The following is a 22,969-nucleotide window of genomic DNA, read 5'->3' as shown; positions in this document are numbered from 1 at the left end:
GGCTACTCAACATTTCCAATAATCCAAATTCTCATGGTAAAATTCCCTTTTGATGATTACTAGCCAAACACCACTAAATATGAAACTCAACTATGGGGGATTTTCATTATCAACAAACTCTTTAAATCAAACTAACCATTTAACAATCAAATCTAACTAGGGTTTTACTTGAAAATCCCAAATAATAAAAACCCCCAAATTCTAAGATTAAGAACCCCAATTTTCAATAATAATTAGAACTAGAGTTATGGAATCAATACCTCAAGAATGAAAGACAAATGATTAGGGTTTTCAAAATTAGAATTCTTCCCCCTTTTCTTCCTTGAAATTTCGGCCACCACCACCTCAAAGAAATCTCCAACTTTCAATTTTTAATATAATATGAGATGATTATTGTTATTATTCTAGAATTTCAATTCTTTAATTTGAGTTCTTATTGCATGGATTTGAAGAGGAATGAAGATTCAAGAAGAAACAAGAAGAAATAGTGGGAAGAATTTGATATTGAGAAAGAAGTGGAATTGTGGCCGGCTTCTTTCCTGATAGCCACGTCCCCTTTTTAAATTTTAGTGGGTTTAATACCCGCTAGCCACTAAAGTCCCAACGAAACCCTTAACTCAAAACAAAATATAAGGAAATTAATTTGATGTCAAAACTACAAAAAGGGTTAATTTTCTATTACCTTAAAATATTGGGATGTTACAACTACTTCCCTACATGGGGCCAACCTTTTTAGTTTTTAAATCAATGAATAAAAGCTCATCTTGTATAAAATATAATCATTTGTGACACTACATAGATACTAAATGACTATCATTGTGCTAGCTTTTTATACATACATATATAATTTTGTTATAAATTTTCCCGCGGTTATAATCTAGTGTTTTGTACCGGAAGTTCATGTGAGCCTTGGATATTTCAATGCTTGGATACATAGATTCTGCTTTTGTTTTGTGATTATTGGTCACTCAATCAGTTTTGAATATATCGACTTGTTTTTATGATAACAGGTCTATCAATAAATACGTAATTACCTCTATAAAAAACGGAGCTTTATACTCCTATTTTATGGCAATTTCTTATCTTTTTAGCAAGTTCGAATAAATACAATTTCTTTAAAGACATGATTGATTTCTAAAGAGTAGTCGATTATGAAAGTCAAACTTACTTCTTAATGAGATATTGTTTCAAGTTGCAACTACAGAGGGAAGCATTCCACGTATCTTGAAACTAGGTGAATTTCTATTTTCACAATAATGTTGCCTTTGATCATTTGACTTATTGTAGCTTTACCATTACAATGTAGCTTATGTAAGAAAGTTATACAAATTCTAACATTAAGTTTTACGCACTATAAACTTATGGTACATGTGCATTGTACGGGCTCGGGTTAGCCCGTTGAAAAACCGAACCCGCATGATAACCCGGACCGACCCAACCCGATGAAACATGGGCCGGTCCTCGGACTACATATTTCGTATTTCTCGGGTCACGGGCTGGGTTGATGCCGGGTTGGGTAGGGTTGAGCCCATGATCACCCTACTTGTGGTTGATAGAATTTTTAAACTAATTATTTAAAAAAATGCATTGCATCCTTTTCGTAAAATATTGATACTACACTCTCCCTAAAGACTAAGCTCGCGTTTGGTTCACGGAATTTGATGAAATTTGATGGAATTGGAATTGAATTTCATTCCTTAGTGCGTTTGGTTGTTCAAAGATGGAGGAATCTCATTCCGTTGGAATGTAAAACCTTCCATCATTTGATGGAATCTCCATTCCTTGGGGATGGGGAAGAAATTTCATTTCTTCCTTACTTGGATTCTCGAAAAATCAAAAACATTCCGTCAAATTACATTCCCTCAGATTTCAATTCCTTTGATAAATTTCATTCCTTCCGAAAATATTCTGTGAACCAAACGCGCCCTAAAAGTCACAAAATACTAAAATATTGTGCTTCATTTAAATCGTCAACAAGACGCATTAGTCGGTAAAAATTTACAAGGTACATACTAGTATACTGTATACTACATAGTAATATACTTACGACTCACATTATTGACTACATATATAAAAGTGAAAGTGATCCCTGCTGGGACCATTGGTGCAACACTCAGCAGTCAGCACTATCAATTTTTTTTTAAAAAGAACATGTTATGTACATCTAACATATCAAGATAGATAATGAAAGAAAATAGCTACAACACCACCCATATCGATATCAACATTAAGGAAGTTATATATCCCGTATATACAATGTCTATTATATTACTAGAGAAGTGCCATCACATAAAATGGATGCCAAACACATCGAAATAATGATGGTCTTAATCCGAATCCTTTGTCACTCCTTAACATGGCTTCATAAACCGGCCAACTATTGAGTACCCCGTAAAAGGCAATAAAAAACTGCCCAAAAAACTTTTCCAAGTTCGCGAAACTTGACATTTGTAAAATCCCAAATATCAAAGCAAATAAGTTAACGATCGATGCGGTTGTCAAGGGTATAAACATTGGGGAGTGAAACCCAAATTCCATAAGGCCATGATCATATCTTTGGCTTTGGTCATCATCTTGCACTTTGCTTGTCACATTGAACCCTTGTGTCGCTATCCCTAAATGTCTAAAAGTGTATTCGATTAGTCCAAACAAGTAAGGCGACAGGCCCCTTATCAGCCATATTTTTTTGACCATTCCACCATCTCTTGTAAATGCTTTCAAATAAGATGAAGTCATGACAATCTTGACCATATGCAACAAAAAAATAAGAAAACATAGAGCAAGAACCATGGATCCGTCACCTACAACCAACAAAGATTACATGGCATCGTCCAAAACCCCATGTTATATAATACTATCTCTCTATCCTAATTTAAATGTCATAATTTGACGATTTAAGCATTTTTTGTTTAACTTTAACCATAAATAATTTATTTGTGTTATATATAAAATTAGTTTTACATTGATTAAATTTTATCAATGATTATATAACATAAAGAAAAATATATATAGCTAAAATTGTGAAAAAAAAAAACTTTATAAATTAAATTATGACATTTAAATTGAAGCGTAAAAGAAAACAAATTTATACGAGATATATACCTTTGGGAAGATGTTTAATCCATTCAAAAGGGCAATTTGAGGAAGAAAAGAGTATATGATGATTGGAATTGACCAGATGGGCCAAAAAGCATAATGTGCATAACATAAGCCCATAACAAAGCCCATGCATCGTGATCCAAATACTACAGGTATATATTTTGAGAAGGCAACCTCAAGAAGTCCAATAGCCCATCTTTTAGTTTGGCTAACCGCATCAATGAGGGAGATCGGTACACCACCCAAAAAGGCCGGCCTACTCGGATGGCAAAAAATAGTCTCCCATCCTTCACATTGTAATTTGTATCCCGTGAAATAATCCTCCACAAGTGACCCATAACGAGATCCTAACTACAAATAAACAATGAAATATACACATAATTATCATCGTTGCAATTCGTATCTAAATATCTAACGACATGACGTTCATGTATATAATACTAACAAAATCACTTTTTCAATTTGTATCTAATGACATGACAAAAACATGTACGTATATATGTAGGGAAAAGTAATGATGGTGTTGTTACACATCCTAATTTTTAATATATGTTACTTAAAAAACAAAAATCACATGCTGGTTTTGAAAAATATTGAAAAAATATAATGTGAAAAGGATTTCATCTAACTTAAATGTGTAACAACACCACTTCACTTTCTTGATATAAGTATCTTTTATTATACTAAAAAACAGTTGCTCTAATAACTTATTAACCAATCACAACTCTCGATTTCTTCAAATTTTAGTTTTGACTTTTTTTTTTTACTTTAACTAACTAAATAAATAATATCAAGAAGTTATTATGAACAAACATGCCGACTAACTATATCTAGATAAGGGTAGATAAATATAAATCTTTTTTTATAGATAAAAAACTAACATATTAATATGATGTAATCGACTACTTATATCTATCTATATATTACATGCTATATATATATATATATATCTCACCGAAGACATACTTGCTATCCGAAGAAAAGAGCTTAATGAACCAGGTATTACATGCTATTATTTGTATTCAAAATCATATAAGATACACATTTCTACTGTTATAATTATGCAGTTATTAGCATGTTAACCATTAAACATTCAAACAGATTTGGAGCTGGACCAGGAGGCCATCAAACATATAGCATTGGCAAAAATCGAAAACATGCTCCTCGCAAGTGGAATGAGCTTGAAAGACATACCAAACATGCCCTGCCCAGATTTCAGATGCATCGATATGGCATGCAACATGCTCATTCAAGATGAACTCAATTATGATAAAAAAAAATTGGATATCGAGCATCAAGCATTACATGCGAGCCTGACACTGGAACAAAGACAAGTATATGACACCATCATGGACGCAGTCCAAGCTGATTCCGGCGGTATCTTCTTTCTATACGGATATGGTGGCACCGGGAAAACATTCGTATGGAAGACATTATCAACGGCTGTTCGACGGAAAGGAAACATAGTTTGAAATGCGGCATCAAGTGGTATAGCAGCCCTCCTACTACCGGGAGGCAGAACGGCCCACTCAAGATTTGCAATTCCGCTCAACCCTACGAAAGACTCCATCTGTAATATCAGTGCCGATAGCCCCTTGGCGGACTTGATAAGAGAGGCTAGATTGATTATTTGGGACGAGGCGCCAATGATGCACAAGCATTGTTTCGAGGCTTTAGATCGCACAATGAAAGACATAATCGGGATATCAAACTCAAACAAGCCGTTTGGAGGTAAAGTTGTTGTTTTTGGAGGAGATTTTCGTCAAATCCTCCCGGTGATACCAGCGGGAAACAAGGAGGAAATAGTCAATGCTTCCCTAAATCATTATTTCTTATGGGATAATTGCAAGGTGTTGAAACTCACAAAGAACATGCGTCTGCATAGTGGGCAAACCGATCAGGACAAGGAGGAAATCAAAAAATTCACCGACTGGATATTGACCGTTGGAGAAGGAACGGCAGGCGAACCAAACGACGGGACTACAGAAATTGAGTTCCCAGAAGACGTGCGGCTCAGATCCGAAAAAAACCATGTCGATTCAATTGTCTCGACAATCTATCCTTCAATTACTGAACATCTTAATGGAAAAGGATATTTTGAAGACAAGGCCATTTTGGTTCCCACAAATGAAGAGGTCGACTCAATCAACGAATACGTACTATCAAAGATTAAAAGCGACGAGCACACGTACTTCAACTCAGACAACGTCTGCCCGTCAGAGTTCATTGACGAGTTCCAACAGTCTTTGTACGCACCGAAAATCCTAAACGGGTTCAAAGTTCCGGGAATCCCTAACCACAAGCTGGTTCTAAAGGAAGGCGTGCCTGTGATGTTACTTCGCAATATAGACCATCGTAACGGGTTATGCAATGGAACAAGATTGAGGGTAACAAGATTAGGGAAGCATGTCATTGAAGCAGAAGTGATATCTGGCAACAACATTGGATACAAAACATACATCCCGAGAATGAAGCTAATACCGTCAGATCAAAGAATCCCGTTCAAGTTTCATAGACGACAATTTCCGTTGGTCGTTTCTTTCGCAATGACAATAAACAAAAGTCAAGGCCAATCTTTATCAACGGTGGGTTTGCATCTACAACGACCAGTTTTCACGCACGGATAGTTGTATGTTGCAATCTCTCGGGTGAAGTCGAAAAAGGGTCTCAAGGTGTTGATATGCGACAAAGACGGGAAGCCTAAAAACAATACAACGAATGTCGTCTACAAAGAAGTGTTGCAAAAGATGAACGATGATACTTCCTTCTAATTTGATAGTATTACATTACTTAGTTCTCTTTTTACTAACATTTTCCTATTTAGTATTCATTTAGCAAACATTATTCCGTCAACTTATTATCATTTGAATAGAACAGTGGCTTTTTTTAATGCATATCAAAATTCAAGTTAGCAACTTCTACATGCTAAATATATGAATATATCTAATATTGATAATTTCATAAAACCCGTGTCAAGTATTGGACACGGGTCTAAAATCTAGTTTATTATACTAAAAAACAGTTGCTCTAATAACTTATTAAACAATCACAACTCTCGATTTCTTCAAATTTTAATTTTGATTTTTTTTTTACTTTAACTAAATAAATAAATAATATCAAGAAGTTTATTATGAACAAACATGCCGACTAACTATATCTAGATAAGGGTAGATAAATATAAATCTTATTTTATAGATAAAATACTAACATATTAATATGATGTACTCGACTACTTATATCTATCTATATATTAGATAAAGTTAAAGTTAAAGTTATTATGGAACTTTATTTTATGTGTTATATATAAAAAACTAACATACAATTTTAATCGACTACTTATATCTATATATTAAATAAAGTTAAAGATAAATTCTAATATGTTAAAAAAAATCCACTACCTATATAAATATAGATATATAATTTATTTTTTTAACAGTTAGTCGGTATTTGATATCAGGGAACACCTTACTATATAATGTTGAAGTCCTGCACGTACTTTAGACTACAAGATGTAGACCAGAAGCCAATATAGATGATTTCGGATTTTCGGGGGAAAAAAAATGCAGATTTTGTCACCCCTAAGAGTCGAACCCAAAACCTGTAGGAAAAGCACATGAATTATTTTTTATTTTTTTTATAAAGAAGTCCGTTTTCAAGTCGATTTTACAGAATGATAAACCTAATGTATCACATAGTACATGCATGCCAGTCGATTTTACAGAATGATAAACAAATGATAAACCTAATGTATCACATAGTATACATAGTAATTTTACAGAATGATAAACCTAATGTATCACCTGTTCCATGCATGCCAGTCGAAGCTTTGTTTCGGATACATCATTGACATGTTCATCTAAGAACTTGTTAACTTTGTGTGTCACCGAACCCAAGTGGTCCACGGTATTAATCAGGGATTTTGAGATGTAGTCCTTTAAGCTCTCTAACAACCTAGGTTATTAGTTAAGAGAAATGAGCTAATCAAGTAGTAAAAATAACTAAATTCTAAGTATCTCAATGAAGCAAATGTGCCACTTACATTTGTTTCTGATCATTCTTGTAAGAATCTTCAAAATGCTCTGCAGCTGAGTACAATTGTTCTCTTACATTTCTCAAGTCCTATATTTCCACATTGCTTAAAACATGAAACCAATTTGTAGTCTTATAATGCAGAAAATGAACACAATCCATAACTTCAGACTACAGTCAGAATCATTGTTTTAACTTTTAATGTTTGTGTATGATTGAAAGGTAAAAATGTTAAAACTCAATTTATACCATACTTTCTCTTTTCTAATCTAATGCAACTAAAAAGATTAATTTTACATAATTTAGCATGTGAGCAAAACCTTAAGTCCATCCGAAAAGAGCAAACTATGCCTCAAGAGAACTTCATCATAGTTAGAAGTGGGAAGCTGATCTTTAGCATTAGATATTGTATTCTTGCTCTCCATTACGACGAAAACGAACCCAAATTTTCTTCACCTGCATAAACATTAGAATAAACTCAACAAACATATATAAATAGACATCAATAATGTAAACTTCAAAGTTGTAGCTCCATAAGAAACCTGACCTTTTGTATTTGTATGAATGAATACAAAGTTTATACTATAAAGCAATTTCTTGTTTGAGTAAGTGAGTGTGGGACTTTGTGAGGAGAAGGTTTGTGGGAGTTGGGAACATAATCAACCACTCCACCTTTTAGAAGAGATTATTTTGATTTGATGCAGATTAGGTAAATAATCTCACATGGGTTTAGTAGTTTCATGCAAGTTTGGCCATAGATACGTTGATATTATATTCATCACACAGATGGAAACATGGGCAGATTAAATTGGTATGATAATATGTCATAATTGGTAAGTTTTCATCACAAGTCTAGACTAGGTGACCTGCCAACATTTTTCATGTAATTTTCGAAGCAATTATACTAAAAAGCTTGACTACAATAAGTATTATCAAAGTAATGGTTCTGTTTTTTTCTAACAAAACAAGTTTAATACTTAAAGTATAAGTTTGGTGACCTTTAAATCGTCATCAGTGAAGTATAGCTGAAAGTTGATTATTTATAAATTTTTACATGAAATGGTTGAATGAGTTATATGCGATGTGCACTCTGATTACCAAAACGGTACATGGACTAGAGGGTTCCCACCCATTTACCAAAAAAATATACTCCGTATAAAGACTGGTAAATGGGGAGAAATAACCCAGTTAACTGCTGTGTAAGGTTTGCTTAACAGTGACACTTCACAATGCATACCTTGCACCTATAGATGTAACCAAGCTCCTAACTAAGCATTAATGATTGGAATTTGTTATACATATTAAAAATTAATATTACTCGTAATATTTTAATATTAATGTGGCTGGAAGTCATGTACATTAAGTGATTAGGCCAATTAAACATAAAGAGCAATTAAGCAAATTAAATTAAAATCTGGATACAAAAGCATATGATAATGATTCTCCCCCAAAATAAGTCACATTCTTTTTAACACCCAAAAGCACAAGACTATTCTGCTGCTGTCTTCAACTTCTTAAGCAATTCTGTGTCATCGCCTTCTCCATCATCATCAGGTACTAATAATGACTAGCATCTTCTGCCTTTTGCTCTGCCTTATGCTCTTGGCCTCACTCGGACTCAAAAGGGATTCCATCCATAGTCCAAGGTTCTCGAATGTAGCATGAGACTCGGATTTCTTAATATAATAAGGTATCTTGACAGCAAACTGCCCATCATGCATGTCAGCAATAGCATTACGCATCAGGTTCAGGAGGCTTTTGATCTTCAATCGGATAGCAGCCTGACATGAGAAGAAAATATTGTGAAGCAATTAAACAATCAACATATATATATTCATGAAGGAGCTGATGATACATATACATATTCATAAGAAAATAAAGGATTAATTGATTGGAAAGTTCTCAAACTTGGCACAATAACCTATATATATTGAGGTCCAAAAAAATGTTCTTCATTGTGAGATTAAAAACCGGAAAAATATCTTTCGTGGGCATGATGTGGAGCCGGTCATTGCTTATGTGACTTGCACACCCAGGGTATAATAACCATTTGTGTTATCATGGTACCAAAAGTGTAAACTATCTATCACCGTTTTTTCAAAAAAATATCATAACATGTTTATAACAAAACATCATCCTCATAATTCTTATTTCTATCACTAGAACACCAAGATCCATGTATATGAGCCATAACAATCAAAATAGATAAACACACACACACATAATATATACACTTTTAAGTTATTAAAATAGTAGAGTATATAAAAGGAAATTAGAAGGGAAAAGGAAAAGGAAAAGGAAAAGGAAGACGTACATTGAGAAGCAGAAGAAGAATGGGTAATGGCTTTTCTCGGACAAATCCGGAATCGAATTCCCTCAACTTTTCTGACAAGAGATTCAGATTACGATCTTTTTCATGGGTTTTCATGAGGTTGTAACGTCCAACACAAAAATCATTAACCATTAAAACGATGTGCTTTGGGCTTTCGATATCCTGAGTACGCCCTATATCTCGGTCATCCCAAGCAATTCGTGAACACTCCCCCGAACTTCTTATATATTCTATGTGTAGCAAATAGTTATGGAGGGTTTCAGATTCATGGACACATCTCAGATCCACACCCACCATCTCACGGTGAAAACAACGAAAAATAAACTCCGGCTCTTTTGGTTTGGAACCCTTTTTTTTTTTCCATCGGCTCTTTTGGTGTCATGATGCGTGATGAGATTTTGAACCCTTTTTTTTCCATACTTATATACCCCAGTTTATTTCAAACCAGTCCTTACTAAATAATTACTTGAACATTTACTGACAGCTATTGTTTGGAACTTCAATCGAGAACTTTATTTATTTGAATACTTGTGAAGCCAAAGCCATAACTCATGATTATGGTTTACAAGGTAATCAAAAACTATTAATTAAGCTTAGGGGGGTACTGAAGACGCCGATACCAGATCAGACAATTGATGACGTTATTGGGCACTGCAAGATTGTTTAGGACAACAATAAATTTTCCGCTTTACTTGTGAATACCAAAAGGCCATGTTGTAGTTGTATATCTGGCACATTTGTTACAAGTTGTTTATGGATAATTTTTCAAATCTTGCATTAATAGACATCTTCGATCAGTATGCTTTAATGTGGAACCTAGGTGCATATTGTTGTGGCTACTCATTCTTGTCAAAGATTTCAGAAAAATATAATTCCCGCCACAAACAAGTTGATACACAACCACCGTGTCCCAGCAATGGATTGAAGTTCCGCCATGTCTCCTGGTGTCGGTTCACAGACAATGGTGGACTCTCGGATGTAGTTAGATATAAAACAAAATGCAAACACGAGTTTTTTATTGTCAATCTATTGATCATGGTATAACAGCCAGCATATTTCGTTCATTGTTTTCTACGAAGACCTGACGGAAATACCTGTTCCAAATGACTACTTTATGCCACGTTCCCCATCCCCATGCCAAGTTCCTTGCCAAAGCAAGAGATATGAAAGAAGCAGCTTTTATTTTATTTTGATGACTTTGCTGTCATATCTAATGGGCACATCCGATAGGGTTGGGAAAACGGGTTAAAAGGGGTTTAAGTTGAAACGGGCCTTTTGAATTTTATCATAACCAATGACCAATTGATGCATTATATGTGAGTACACAATATACTAAAATGATAATGATAATCTAAATCTTTGAATGATAACAATTTCGAAGATTGTAAAAGTAGACGAATTCGAACCTATTTGGCCCGTTTGATTCCTTCTCCTTTTAGCTAAAGAATTTAATTGTAACCCATTTGACACAGCTGAGATACAGGGCAACCCATCCTACCATTCATAACTCATAAGCAATTGGAGTGAAGTAAACTCTCTCCAGTAAATTAGGGTAGTCACCCTCTAGAAACTAAAAATAGAATGAGACGTTAGAAACGTAGAAATTTAGCCAAGATGGAATGAGTCAATCGGGTTTGATTCATTTAAAAGTCCTCTAGCACTTTCAAATTGGGTTCTGTTATCTGAATTGGTAGTTTGGGGCTCAATGATTTTATATTCGTTTGGTGACGTTGCAATGGAGAGGGAACATCAAAACTGAAGGGATGTAGAAATAGCATTGTGTTTCTTGGCGTCTATGATATTAGTTTTGTTTGGTTACGCAGTTAAAACATCCAACAAAAAAGCGGATACGATATAGTAACCTACCCAGAAAGAAGCTCATAACAATACAAAAAAATCACAGAATATTCATCAGGCAAAGCTCTCACAAGCAGGGTGCATGTACTGTGACAGTGTGACCTATCATAGGAAGTTGATGAAATAAGTTGAAAAAATACCAGCTTGTAAAGATAGGCCAACTGAATCAAACATACAAATATGAAATTAAAATTTTCAAAAGATGTGTAATATATATAGAATAAATGAAGTTACTAAAGGAATAAAAAAAGGTTGACCTGGGTTTGCTAGTGCAAGTATTAAGTCGATAATAGAAACATCAAAACTGAAAGGCTGTACAAATAGCATTGTGCTTCTTGGCACATCAAAATCTTTGCAACTCAATTACAAACAACACCCAGGTAAAGAGCTATGGTTCTCCTTAACACCAAGCAGTTTACATCAAATAATTCAAATTGTTTTGAGCTAAAGAACATAGAAGGTCCAACCTACAAACACAACACGACAAGTCAACCATATATCTGTATTGAACTCTCTTGGAGTTGGGGATGCTGCAATACAGTCATTGACATGATGTTATATCTTGACATGATCTAAAAGACAATTCTTCTCTGTTATTCTTCTCTGTTGTCATCAACTTCTTAAGCATTTCTGTCTCTTCTCTTTTCTTCTTTTTTTTTTTTAATTAGATCTAGCTTTGTCGCCTTCACCATCATCATCAGATACCTTTTATGTTCCTCAAGCACTTTTTTTCGTGCCTTGTCCCCGAGTATTTCTCTGCCTGGCTTTATGTTCCTCTCTATCTGGCTTTGTCGCCTTCTCCATCATCATCAGGTACCCTTTATGTTCCTCAAATACTTTTCTTCGCGCCTTGTCTCCAAGTATTTCTGTCTGGTTCAGGTATCAACTATCAAGAAGAGGTATCATGGCAGTACTCTGATGCTTTTCGTTCTAGCCTGGACCTTCTTGAATCGTGGATGGAACTACACACACAAAGAGAGAGCAACAAACACTGATATAGAGAATTTGTACTTGAAACAAACATACAACTATAAAACTAATTAGAATTGTACGTAGAGTAAAATGAGAAAGTAATAGAAGGATTAGACTCTCTCACCTTTGGATTGCAAAGCTTCTCATGCACACAAGTCTGCAATCAATTAAATATTCATAACCCGCACAACAATTAGAATTAGGCACACATGGATACATAAAAGGGTAAAATAATAATAATAATAATGAGAAAAGATATTATCAGCTTGCTACTTACAAAAAAAATTACTAATTTTGCTGCTACAATCAGCCAACCAAATTTGTTAAATTTGTATTTGTTGAAGTTAATTTAGTTTAATATTGTATCTATATGTTTTTCTAGATTTTTATGGTAATTAAATTGTATGGAAAACTAGTATTATTAGTTCTCGTTAAAGCAACTTACAACTTTTGTAATAAGAAGATGATTATATTATATATCAAGAGTAACAAGTTGGGCCTTGACTCCTTACAACCAATTTTGACAAGGTTTTAAAGAAAAAATGAATAATAAAAAAGAACAATCAGCATGCCATATACAGCATCCTTCCTTTTCTAATTTTGTGAAACTAAAATACTGCTATTTTTCTAAAAGGCAAATTTCATCAAAACTACACCTATAACCACTATTCCACTCTAGTTGTGTTCACTAAAATTCAACATACAAAAACCATAGATTTATAAAATTATAATTTATCAAAATCTAACAAGAAAATAAAATATTGCCATCATCAAATATCATTTAAGTACAATCATCTTTCACTGCCATATATTTTACTTAACTACAAATGAATGAGAAAAAATGGTTAAAAATATAACTTACCCCATACTTAAACGGTGAAATCATGGTCGGAAGATAAAATTGATGGATAGATGATAAAGAAGTCGCATGCCATTAAGTTATCTAGTTTCCTTGTGTTGTATCACCTGATATCAAACCTATATTTGTTCATGAAAAGAAAAAATGAAATGAGATTATTATAAAGATATATGAGGGATGCTCGTAATACAAGATCTAAGACCAACTTTAACAATAAAAACAATCCCGACGTATTTTGAAGGAAAATAAAAGTGTGTCAAATATGATACATATAAGTAATACTTTGATATTTCTTGAACGATTTTCAAAATGCTTTATGCATCATAGATATACTTTGAGGGACTTTATACCGGTTTCACCCATTGCATTTTTTTGGCTATGTTTTTATTTGACCACCAAGTAGTTGGGTTCAAAACCTCTACTTCGTACAAAATGAGATTCGTGAGAGACAAGCCAAAGCTTTGGCAAACATTTGCTGATAAAGTTCATCAAATGCACAACCAGCAAGTAAATTGAGATAAAAAAAAATAAAACTTATCTTTAGGACAAACAAAACAGCCTAAACAACTAACCAGCAAGGCAGATTAACAATATGTTTCGACTTGCAGAAGCAAGATTCCTAGACTAAAGTAACCGCAAGAATACGGACAGGTTATATGGTCCAATAGTTCTACCATAACCTGTTAAAAAAAAGTGGAACATAGTAAAAGTCACCTTACCATCTAACGCAGAGAGCTCCTTGCAGCTCTCTTTGTGCTGGCATTGGCGGCGTAATCAAAACTCTGCAACAAAGTTAGTTTCTCTATTTACATTTTCCATCCTCACCGCCCGCTCACAGGCTTGAGGAGATTCCGAATCTTCTATTAACAGTTGGACACGTCTAGTAATATATGAAGTCCACGCACACAGGGGGAGTCATTGTACTGTCGCCGTTTGATAGTCTGCTTATCTCATAATGTTTGCCCCACTACGGGAAGAGATTACTAAGCGACTGAACTTCGAACAAGGCTTGTCGCCCGGCTACAAAAAAAGATTACTGCTGGCCGGTTTTTATCGTAAAGGTTTTGAGGGAACGCTTCAACCTAATCAAGTTTTTGAGGGAACGCTTCAACCTAATCAAGTTACCCGAGTTTTCAGATGGAGTACGTTATCACGCCAGTGAAAAAGTAATCTTTAATGTTACTAAGCCCGTAAACTTTCGAACAAGGCTTTTGGCCAGACTACGAGAAGTGATGATTGCTCGCCGGTTTTATCAGAGGAGAGGCTTTGTGGAAATGCTGCAACCTCATCAAGTCACCAGATTCGTGGTCACCGATGAGGTATATGATGTAATGTTCCATATGCGGAACAGTGACCTCTACACCCTCGGACTTTCTTAGAGAGGCCACAACTCTTCAAAGGATTTTAAAGACTTGATGGAACTCCTTGATTTTGATCGGGTGCCTTAAAATAGAGTGCTAGAGAATTCAAAAAGACTTGGATATCCCTCCCATAGGAAAGCCCTCTAGGATAGAATTTTTCCAAACTAAGTACCAACACTAGTGTACTAGTGTGAATTGAATGGAATAAGACATGACCATGTAAAAGAAGCGGTAGCTTATGTTGGAAAAAACTTATATCGCACCGATCATATGAGTGACACAGAGTTGGAAACCGTAAAGATGGATATTAAGCTCTTGATAAATATGATAGCATAAAGCATTAGCGAGGACTGGAATGAAGACAATTTCGACGTTGTGTTAAATCATGGTTACACAATTGAGGACACCTGCACACTCTATACAGTGTCCCTAATTGTGTAACCATAATTCAAAACAACGTCGAAAATGTCTAAGATCCGGTCCTTTCTAATGCTTTCTGCTATCATATTTATGAAGCGCTCAATATGCATCTTCAATGTTTCCAACTCTGTGTCTCTCATATCATCTGTGCGATATAGGTTTTCCCCAACATAAACTATCTCTTCTTTTACATAGTCATGTTCTATTCCATTCAATTCTGTTCTATTCCATTCAATTCATACAAGTGCTGGTACTTGTCTGGAAAAATTCTATCCCGGGAGTTTTCATATCCGGGGGATATCGAAGTCTTTTTGAATTTTCTAGCTCGATCAAAATCGAGGAGTTCCATCAAGTCTCTAAAATCCTTTGAAGAGTTGTGGTCTCTCGAAGAGAGTCCGAGCGTGCAGAGGTCACTGTTCCGCATATGGAACATGACATGTTCCGCATATGGAACATGACATGATATACCTCATCGATGAGTACAACCCTAACTTGATTAGGTTGAAGCATTCCCTCAAAGCCTTGCCTTTCTGATAAAACCGGCGAGCAGTAATCATTTTTCGTAGTCGGGCGATAAGCCTTGTTCGAAAATTTACGGACTTAGTAACATTAAAGAGTATTTTTTTCACTAGCATGATAACGGTAATTCACATCTGAAAATAAATAACAAATGCACTTAATACTATCATTCTACTATTCCAGTAATGGTCCATCTGGAAAATAAATATTGTCTGAAACAGCCTCATCATACACTAAAAAACAAATAAAATTATTAAAAACAACTGCACTTAAAAAACAAAATAAAGTCACTTATAAAACAATAACAAACTAATCACTTTGATATAAAATTGTAATATATATAAAAGTTTCATTTATATATATATATACCCAAGATAATAATAGCTTTCCTCCCATATTCTCAAATCAAATGTTAAACAAAGATACCAATAATCCAAAGACACATTCCTCCCATATTCTCAAATCAAACGTGAAACAAAGATACCAATAATCCAAAGACACATAGTTATATCTTGAAAATGACGAACCGCGTTTTAATATCTGTAAATCTTAGCAAATATTTTTTTAAAATAATTAGTAATCACAAAAATAAAATTAAATATAATCTCACATATCTGAAAAAACAACATACAAATCATTTCCAAAACATAAACTCACATATCTATACAAAATTCATCAAACTTTTATAAAAATATAATTTATTAAAATCTAACAAGAAGAAAACACAAAATTGCCCATCAAGGAAAATCATCTATCACGACCATATATTTTACTCAACTACAAAGGAATGAGAAAAAATGGTTAGAAATATAACTTACCTCATATTTAAACGGTGAAATCATGGTCGAAAAATAAAATTGATAGATAAATGATAAAGAAGTCGGATGCCATTAACTTATCTAGTTTCCTTGTGCTGTTTAACGCGTTATATCGAACCTATATTTGTTCATGAATAGAAAAAATGAAGTGAGATTATTATTTTTATAAAGATATATGAGGGATGCACATTATTAAGATTTGGTAAAATTTATACAAAAGATTTTATTCTGTTTTAAAGCAGCCTTTCTAAAAAAAAAAATTTTTTGATAACATGCTACTTTCAGCGATTGGTAAACAAACAAATTAAAATAAAAAACCTAGTATATTAAAAGCAATCAAAATACAGAGATAACTACACACATACACAAACATATTCCTATATATACTCGCAGAGTCGCAGGTATATAGATATAGGAATTGGTGTCTGTGAATAAGATATGGATATTGAAAGCATGATGCTTATATGAACTTACTCTCTTAGCTACAGTGACTCTCCTCACACACCCACATTCATGGTTCGTGAGTGACACAAAACCATATTTAGAATCCCAAATCGGAAAGAAGGAGAAGAAAAGGGGAGAAAAGATGGAGGGAAGGTTGACCGGCGTTGACCGAACCCCAAACCCAAGACAAACCCTAGATCCGGACGAAAAACAAAGAAGAAGAAGAAGAAAATTTTAAAGGAAATAGATTTTGAAGTAAACTCTGAAGTCGATCGAAAATTCCAGATTCCTCTTTTTCACTCACCATCAACAGGAAAGTGTGGCATACTATTTCTATTATATAATTTTGAAGGAAATCTCCGATTTGAAGTAAACTCTGAAGTAGTTTTTTGTGAATACTAAAATGAAGTGAAGTGTTTGTTTTTTTAAAGATTTTTTAAGGATATGGTGGTGGTTGTGGGCTTGTGGCCGTTAGGATGTATAAAATCAATGGTTGGGATTTTGTGTGGATAATACAAGAGAACTTTTGTGATTGTCTTTGTAGTGAAATGACCTTTTTGTACATGGTATTGAAAATAGCAGTACAGTACAATAATAATGTGTAGTAGTAGATGAAGTATTTTCTAAGAAGCACAATAGGTAGGTTAGTAGGTACGTAGTTAATAGCAATGTTTTAAATACCGGTATTTTAATCGTACCGGTTGGGTACCTGTTATTGGTATTACCGGTATACCGGTACGTACCGGCACAGTAATTTACATTTTGTATTTTTATTTTTATAGAAATCCTACAAAGCTTGTTACAGTTTAACGAAAATGGACTTAAAAATAATACCAAATAGGTATTTCATAACAAAATATAAGTTTTAGACTTTATACATAACAAAACATAACATTAAAGTATCAAAAAATAATTTTTTAAAAAAATTTGAAAATAAATAATCAAAATACCGGTATTATCATTCCGGTAATACCGGAACATACCGGAAATACCGGCCGTTATTGAATAGTGAAAATATCGGACAAAATACTGGGATAGTTGTACCGTGGTACCACCCAGTATCCTATATTCCGGGTAATACCGGCCGGTACGTACCAGTATTTAAAACACTGGTTAATAATGTACATTATTGTACAAGAGATATGATAATAAATAAAAATTTATAATCCTTAGATGAAGGTCTATAGTAAAATATAAGTATAGTTGTGTATATTGTATGTAATAACCTTCAAATCGTGTCTATTATATGTATCCGACCAATTAAAAATTACAAGTGACAGCTTATATGGTTGTCAGATATACCAGAATACATATATAAACATGATTTGAAGGTAATTATATACAATGAACACAATTATAGTTATTTCTCATTATAGACATTCACCCAAGTTTGCATTCCACGATACTTATCCCATAAACAAAATAACATGGAACATGATGAACTTTTAAAAGGTATAAAATTATAGGAAAATGATCCATCTCTCTTAAAAATCTTCCTAAATAACAAAAGATATTATCAATATCCTGATAGTATATTATTTACAAAGTCCTACTATCAAGTTATATACATGACACATATTTACAAAAATACCATGTATACAAAATGCACAACACCGAACTAAGTTTTACTTTATAAGCGGCCTTAGATCAAGATATGTTTTTTGATATGCTGATTCGATGGCCAAGAGCTTTGTGAGTTGTTTACAAGGTTCTATGCTTACTATTTGTAGGTTGGTGCTTCATTTCCTGTTAAAATTTTGTAGTATAGTTAGTACACTTTTGTTGTATTTGTGGTTACTATTTGCGAAGGGTGTCATGTCATTGTACCGGGTACTTCATAGGATTGTGTCTTTTGACTTAGCAATTTTGGGTCAGGAGTGACTGGCGTTATCTTTGTTTGTCTATGTGCTTTGTTCATGACGATTGTCCAATCTCTTCTCAAGGCCAGGTAAAGAAGACATGAAAGTCTTTTCATTTTGAAGATATCATCACGTGATATCTTCGCAAGTTGTATTACGCATTCCAACCATCGCTTCATTGAATAAGATTATTTATAGTGGCATTTATATTGTACCTGTGACATAGTTAAACAGGCAGACGTAATATGCAACTTGAAGATATTGAAATTTTCGATTTCTTTATATACGAAAATTTGAGTTCCTGATAGTCGTCGGCGGTGCATATAAAAATGAACTATGGGATGATTGAGTCTCTATCTAACATTCTAACTCAAAATTATTGGAAGCGAAATAGCCAATTGCTAGATATTTTGGTGCTATGCAATCTTGAAATTTATATATTAAAAATTTATTTTGAGAACTCTTAAAAATAGAATATGAAATGTTTTAGTTTATTAGTATATATATATATATATATATTGAAAATTTATTTTGAGAACCTTTAAAAATACAAGAAAATTTAAGGAAGATATTCTCTCAAGTTATGAGAATTCTTGACCCTTACATAAAAATTAAAGGTCAAGATTTAAAGATGATATTTTTATTTTTAAATCTTGGCCATTGATTTTCATCTAAGGGCAAAGATTACCTTGTCATGTTAGGATTACTTGAGGGAATCCCTCCCGAACTTTTAAGAATCTTTTGAAATCAATCATTGCTTTTAAATTTTTTTTATCAATAGCCTAGTATAAATATGATACTTTAGTAATTAAACAAAAATGTAATTAATTTATACTATATTATAAAAAGAATAGCCCTTTTTATTTTGCTAATGTTGAAAATATGTAATATTTTCACTTGGCACCCCTTAAAATACTTTCACATATACTACCTCCTTAACATTACTATCAATTCTTATGTTTTAAAATATGTTCATTAACCATCTACATCAATTATATACGCAACTCCAGTGCCGGCTCAAACTTTTTGGTGACCTTAAACGAGATCAACATTGGGGCCTAACTTATTAGCATATAAAATAAGATAAACAAAGAAAAAAAAACTTACCCAATAATAAATACGAATTTTTGAGCATAAAAACGTTCTAACATGTACTATAATGAATGATATCAATTTCCACTAGATGAGTCATAATTCATAAATAAACCAAAATAGTTGTTTTTATCTTAAAATGAACAAATCAAAATTAGCAATAAGAACAAGAATGGATTTTTAAGAGCATAAGAACATCAGTGAATAAACTTACCCAATAATATATACGAATTTTGGATCATAAGAAAGTTGAAGATGGATGTCTCTTTGAATTTACCATACATATTGGATGTTTTCATCATATCTTGAAAGAGATGTGATAGAGTTTACTTCGCAAGTATGTTACGACTTTTTTGAGCGATTGTTTAATTCTTATATCTTGTTTCCTATTTTATTTCTTTTTTGCAACACTCATACTTGTTTTTTTTTTTTTCCTCTTGCATAAATGGATATAATATTAAAAAAAAAATCTTAAGCCCATTATATAATAATTGGGGGCCTTGTAGTTTTGGAGGCCTCAAGCATGTGCTTGACCCAATTATATGGTAAAGCCGGCTATACGCAACTCAACGTCATTCCATTACCAACCGTCGCCGCCACTACTACCGTCGCATCGCGCGGGTACCGTGCTAATATTTATTAATGAAGAAAGGTTAATTTGGTCTCATAGCCTAAAAAAAGGAAACTGTTGTGTTATTAAAAAGGTCACTATGCGTATGGATGTTTGGAAAGGTGGAGGGTGTTTCATCGACAAAGCAAATGAAAAAAACATATCGTATGGATCTGATATATTTGATGCATATAAAGATCGATTTGTTTTTAATTGATTCTTTGGAAAACTCAAAAGAAAAAAAATCAATGAATGTAAATTAAATTATTGTTTGTGTAAGTGTTCGAGTAATTCATTGATCCATTATCACCCATGGTTAGATTTATTTTTTTTTTTCTTTCTTGTATTACCTATGCATTACTAGTAGTTGTATTTTTGTTTATTTTTAGTTTTCAAACTATTAACGTGTATTGTTTTTATTGATTCAGTGATTATGGATAGCATGGATGTTTTGATAGAAAAACCATCAAGTTTATGGGTGTGTATTTGAAAACAGGTGTGTGATTTTAGTACATGTTTTTGATGGGTTTGTATTTTTAATTTTATATTCATATATTAAAGCTATATAAAAGTATTTATCTTTTCTACCATCTCTTATTCTTAAATCTATTTTTATCCATCAACTAATAGATTCATAGATGTAGAAGATTAAATGCACAATAAAGATGTACATATAATGTTAGCTTTTATTTTGCATTGACTCTTGTACAGAGTCTAATCAACATCTGGCATAAAGATAGTAGGCATGAAATGGACTTTTACTTGAGCCTTTGATAAAGGTTTACCTGTGTGGTGATATATAGACCGCGCAGAGAGATAAACACAACAAAAAGCTTACCATTCTTATTAGGAAAAACAATAAAGAGTTAGGTGGTAGTTGGGCTGCATTCAAGGCGAGCTAAAATCGCTCGAAAAAAATACGTGAAGGCTTGAGCTTGGCTCAACAACTCGATGAGATTAAAGTATGTTAGCTTGAGCTTGGCCCATTATGGTTAGAAATATAGCTCAACTCGACTCGAAAAGATCGAACGTATAAGGCTCAGCTTGGCTGGTTATTTTAACAAAACTTTTATATTAGTTATTTTAATTTGATATTAAAAAAATAAATGTTTTATCTACCAATAAACTAAAACAGGATTGACATGTTCTTGAAACGATACGTGACGTAATTTTTCATCGACACATGTCTTTTTAATTTATTTAGTTTATTAAATAAGTTTTTTTAATTGTATATAGAGTCAATTTCCTTATTAGACTTGAAATTAAACTCTAACTCTTGGATGATAAATATAAAGGACAATATAACCTTATTTGATTGATCGTTTTCTAATTATTAAAATTGTTTTTTTTTTTTTCTCAATTCTTCAACTCCTAATACATATATTACTTATATAATAATAAGTTATTTAATGAAGACTTCAAAATTTTGAGTTTATCATTGTAAATTAAAAGGTTATTTGTTGTCATCCACTATGCTATAAATTCTGATTTTGATGTGATTGTAAAATTTAAAGTAAATCCAAAACTTTACCTAAACATATATTATATTTATCATTGCTGCTTTATATAATTTAGATTCGATCATCGATTTACTTTAACCACAATTTATTTTATACTCATGAATCATGTATTGGCATATTCAAATTTCTTTATGATACAATATATATATAACTAACATATATCGTACTAGTATTAAGACTAATACTTTAATATATAACTACTATACAATGTGATTATTGTAACGTGGCTGACCAAATAATGTGATGGCGTATTAGTAAAGCTATATGAATAAGGTATTTTTATCACTTTATGTTTGAATTGTGACCTTAATTTAACTTTACTCTTGGTGATTAAAGTTGTAAAAATATTCATAATTATATGAGCATTTAACCATCAATAGTTATTGGTAAATGATAAATCAAATTAAAAAATCCTTTTAATAATTTTTTTAAAACCATAACCATGTATTTTTTAAATTAAAGAACAAAATAAGTTCGAGACATGGTAAGAACATTTTAAAGTATTTTCACAAATAAAATCTTTCGATGAAGCAGGTAAATATTGTGTATTCGGATGGTTTAGTTGGAGTTTCTCCTCCTACTAGGGTATGTTTGGCAACAAACTTTTAAGAGTTTTTAGAAGCCGCAAGCTTCAAGCTTTTAAGAAAAAGTTTATACCTTTAAAAAAGTTGTATTTAGTTAAAAACTTCAAACTTTTAAAGTTAATCAAAAAGCTACATATTTAAACGTTACCCAGTCTAGTCTTTCAAACTAGTTGGAAGCTTTTGAAGCACTAATTAAATAAATTACCTGCGAACGTTTTAAAATACTATACGCCTATACGGTGTCATGCCATATTTGATGGACCCTCGTATATCCAATCCAATATAATATAAATGAGAGGAAAGATACTTAGAGTATCAGGTATGGTGGTTCTACGAAGAACCATCCAGAACATCATCTCATCGACACATCAACTTCTATCATTTTATCATTTTTAAATCGTTATGGATGCAGAACGCAGGACATAATATATATATATATACACACACTTTTACTCTTATAAATTAAATGAATTATCTTTATAATATTAATAATAAAAATAAAAAATTCTTTAATACTAAAAATAACACACGGATAATAAACCCTTTAAAATTAAAGATACACTAACAACAGACATTTTTTAATTTCTTCTAGTA

General features: G+C 32.8%; 1 protein-coding gene and 1 long non-coding RNA gene across 2 annotated transcripts; one reads left to right on the top strand and one right to left on the bottom strand.

Annotated features, from left to right (window-relative positions):
• The first annotated feature begins 4,784 nt into the window (after positions 1–4,784).
• Positions 4,785–5,726, top strand: LOC122601776 (ATP-dependent DNA helicase PIF1-like). The gene has a single exon (XM_043774514.1). The coding sequence runs from the start codon at positions 4,785–4,787 to the stop codon at positions 5,724–5,726; it is 942 nt and encodes a 313-aa protein (XP_043630449.1).
• A 5,883-nt stretch (positions 5,727–11,609) lies between these two features.
• Positions 11,610–17,119, bottom strand: LOC122598944. The gene is made up of 7 exons (XR_006323795.1): positions 16,741–17,119; positions 16,267–16,384; positions 14,261–15,681; positions 13,868–14,230; positions 13,152–13,267; positions 12,414–12,446; positions 11,610–12,279 (listed from the first exon to the last, which is right to left on the bottom strand). It is a non-coding gene; the product is annotated as an uncharacterized LOC122598944 (long non-coding RNA).
• Between the last annotated feature and the right edge of the window lie 5,850 nt (positions 17,120–22,969).

This window comes from Erigeron canadensis, chromosome 5 (genome assembly GCF_010389155.1).
Source record: "Erigeron canadensis isolate Cc75 chromosome 5, C_canadensis_v1, whole genome shotgun sequence".
Lineage (NCBI taxonomy): Eukaryota > Viridiplantae > Streptophyta > Magnoliopsida > Asterales > Asteraceae > Erigeron > Erigeron canadensis.
Note: the sequence above shows the minus strand (reverse complement) of the source record. Positions and strands in the feature narration are given on the sequence as shown.

Excerpts from the sequence above, each read along its gene's own strand:
- LOC122601776 (XM_043774514.1), top strand. The coding sequence starts at position 4,785 with ATGAAAGACATAATCGGGATATCAAACTCAAACAAGCCGTTTGGAGGT.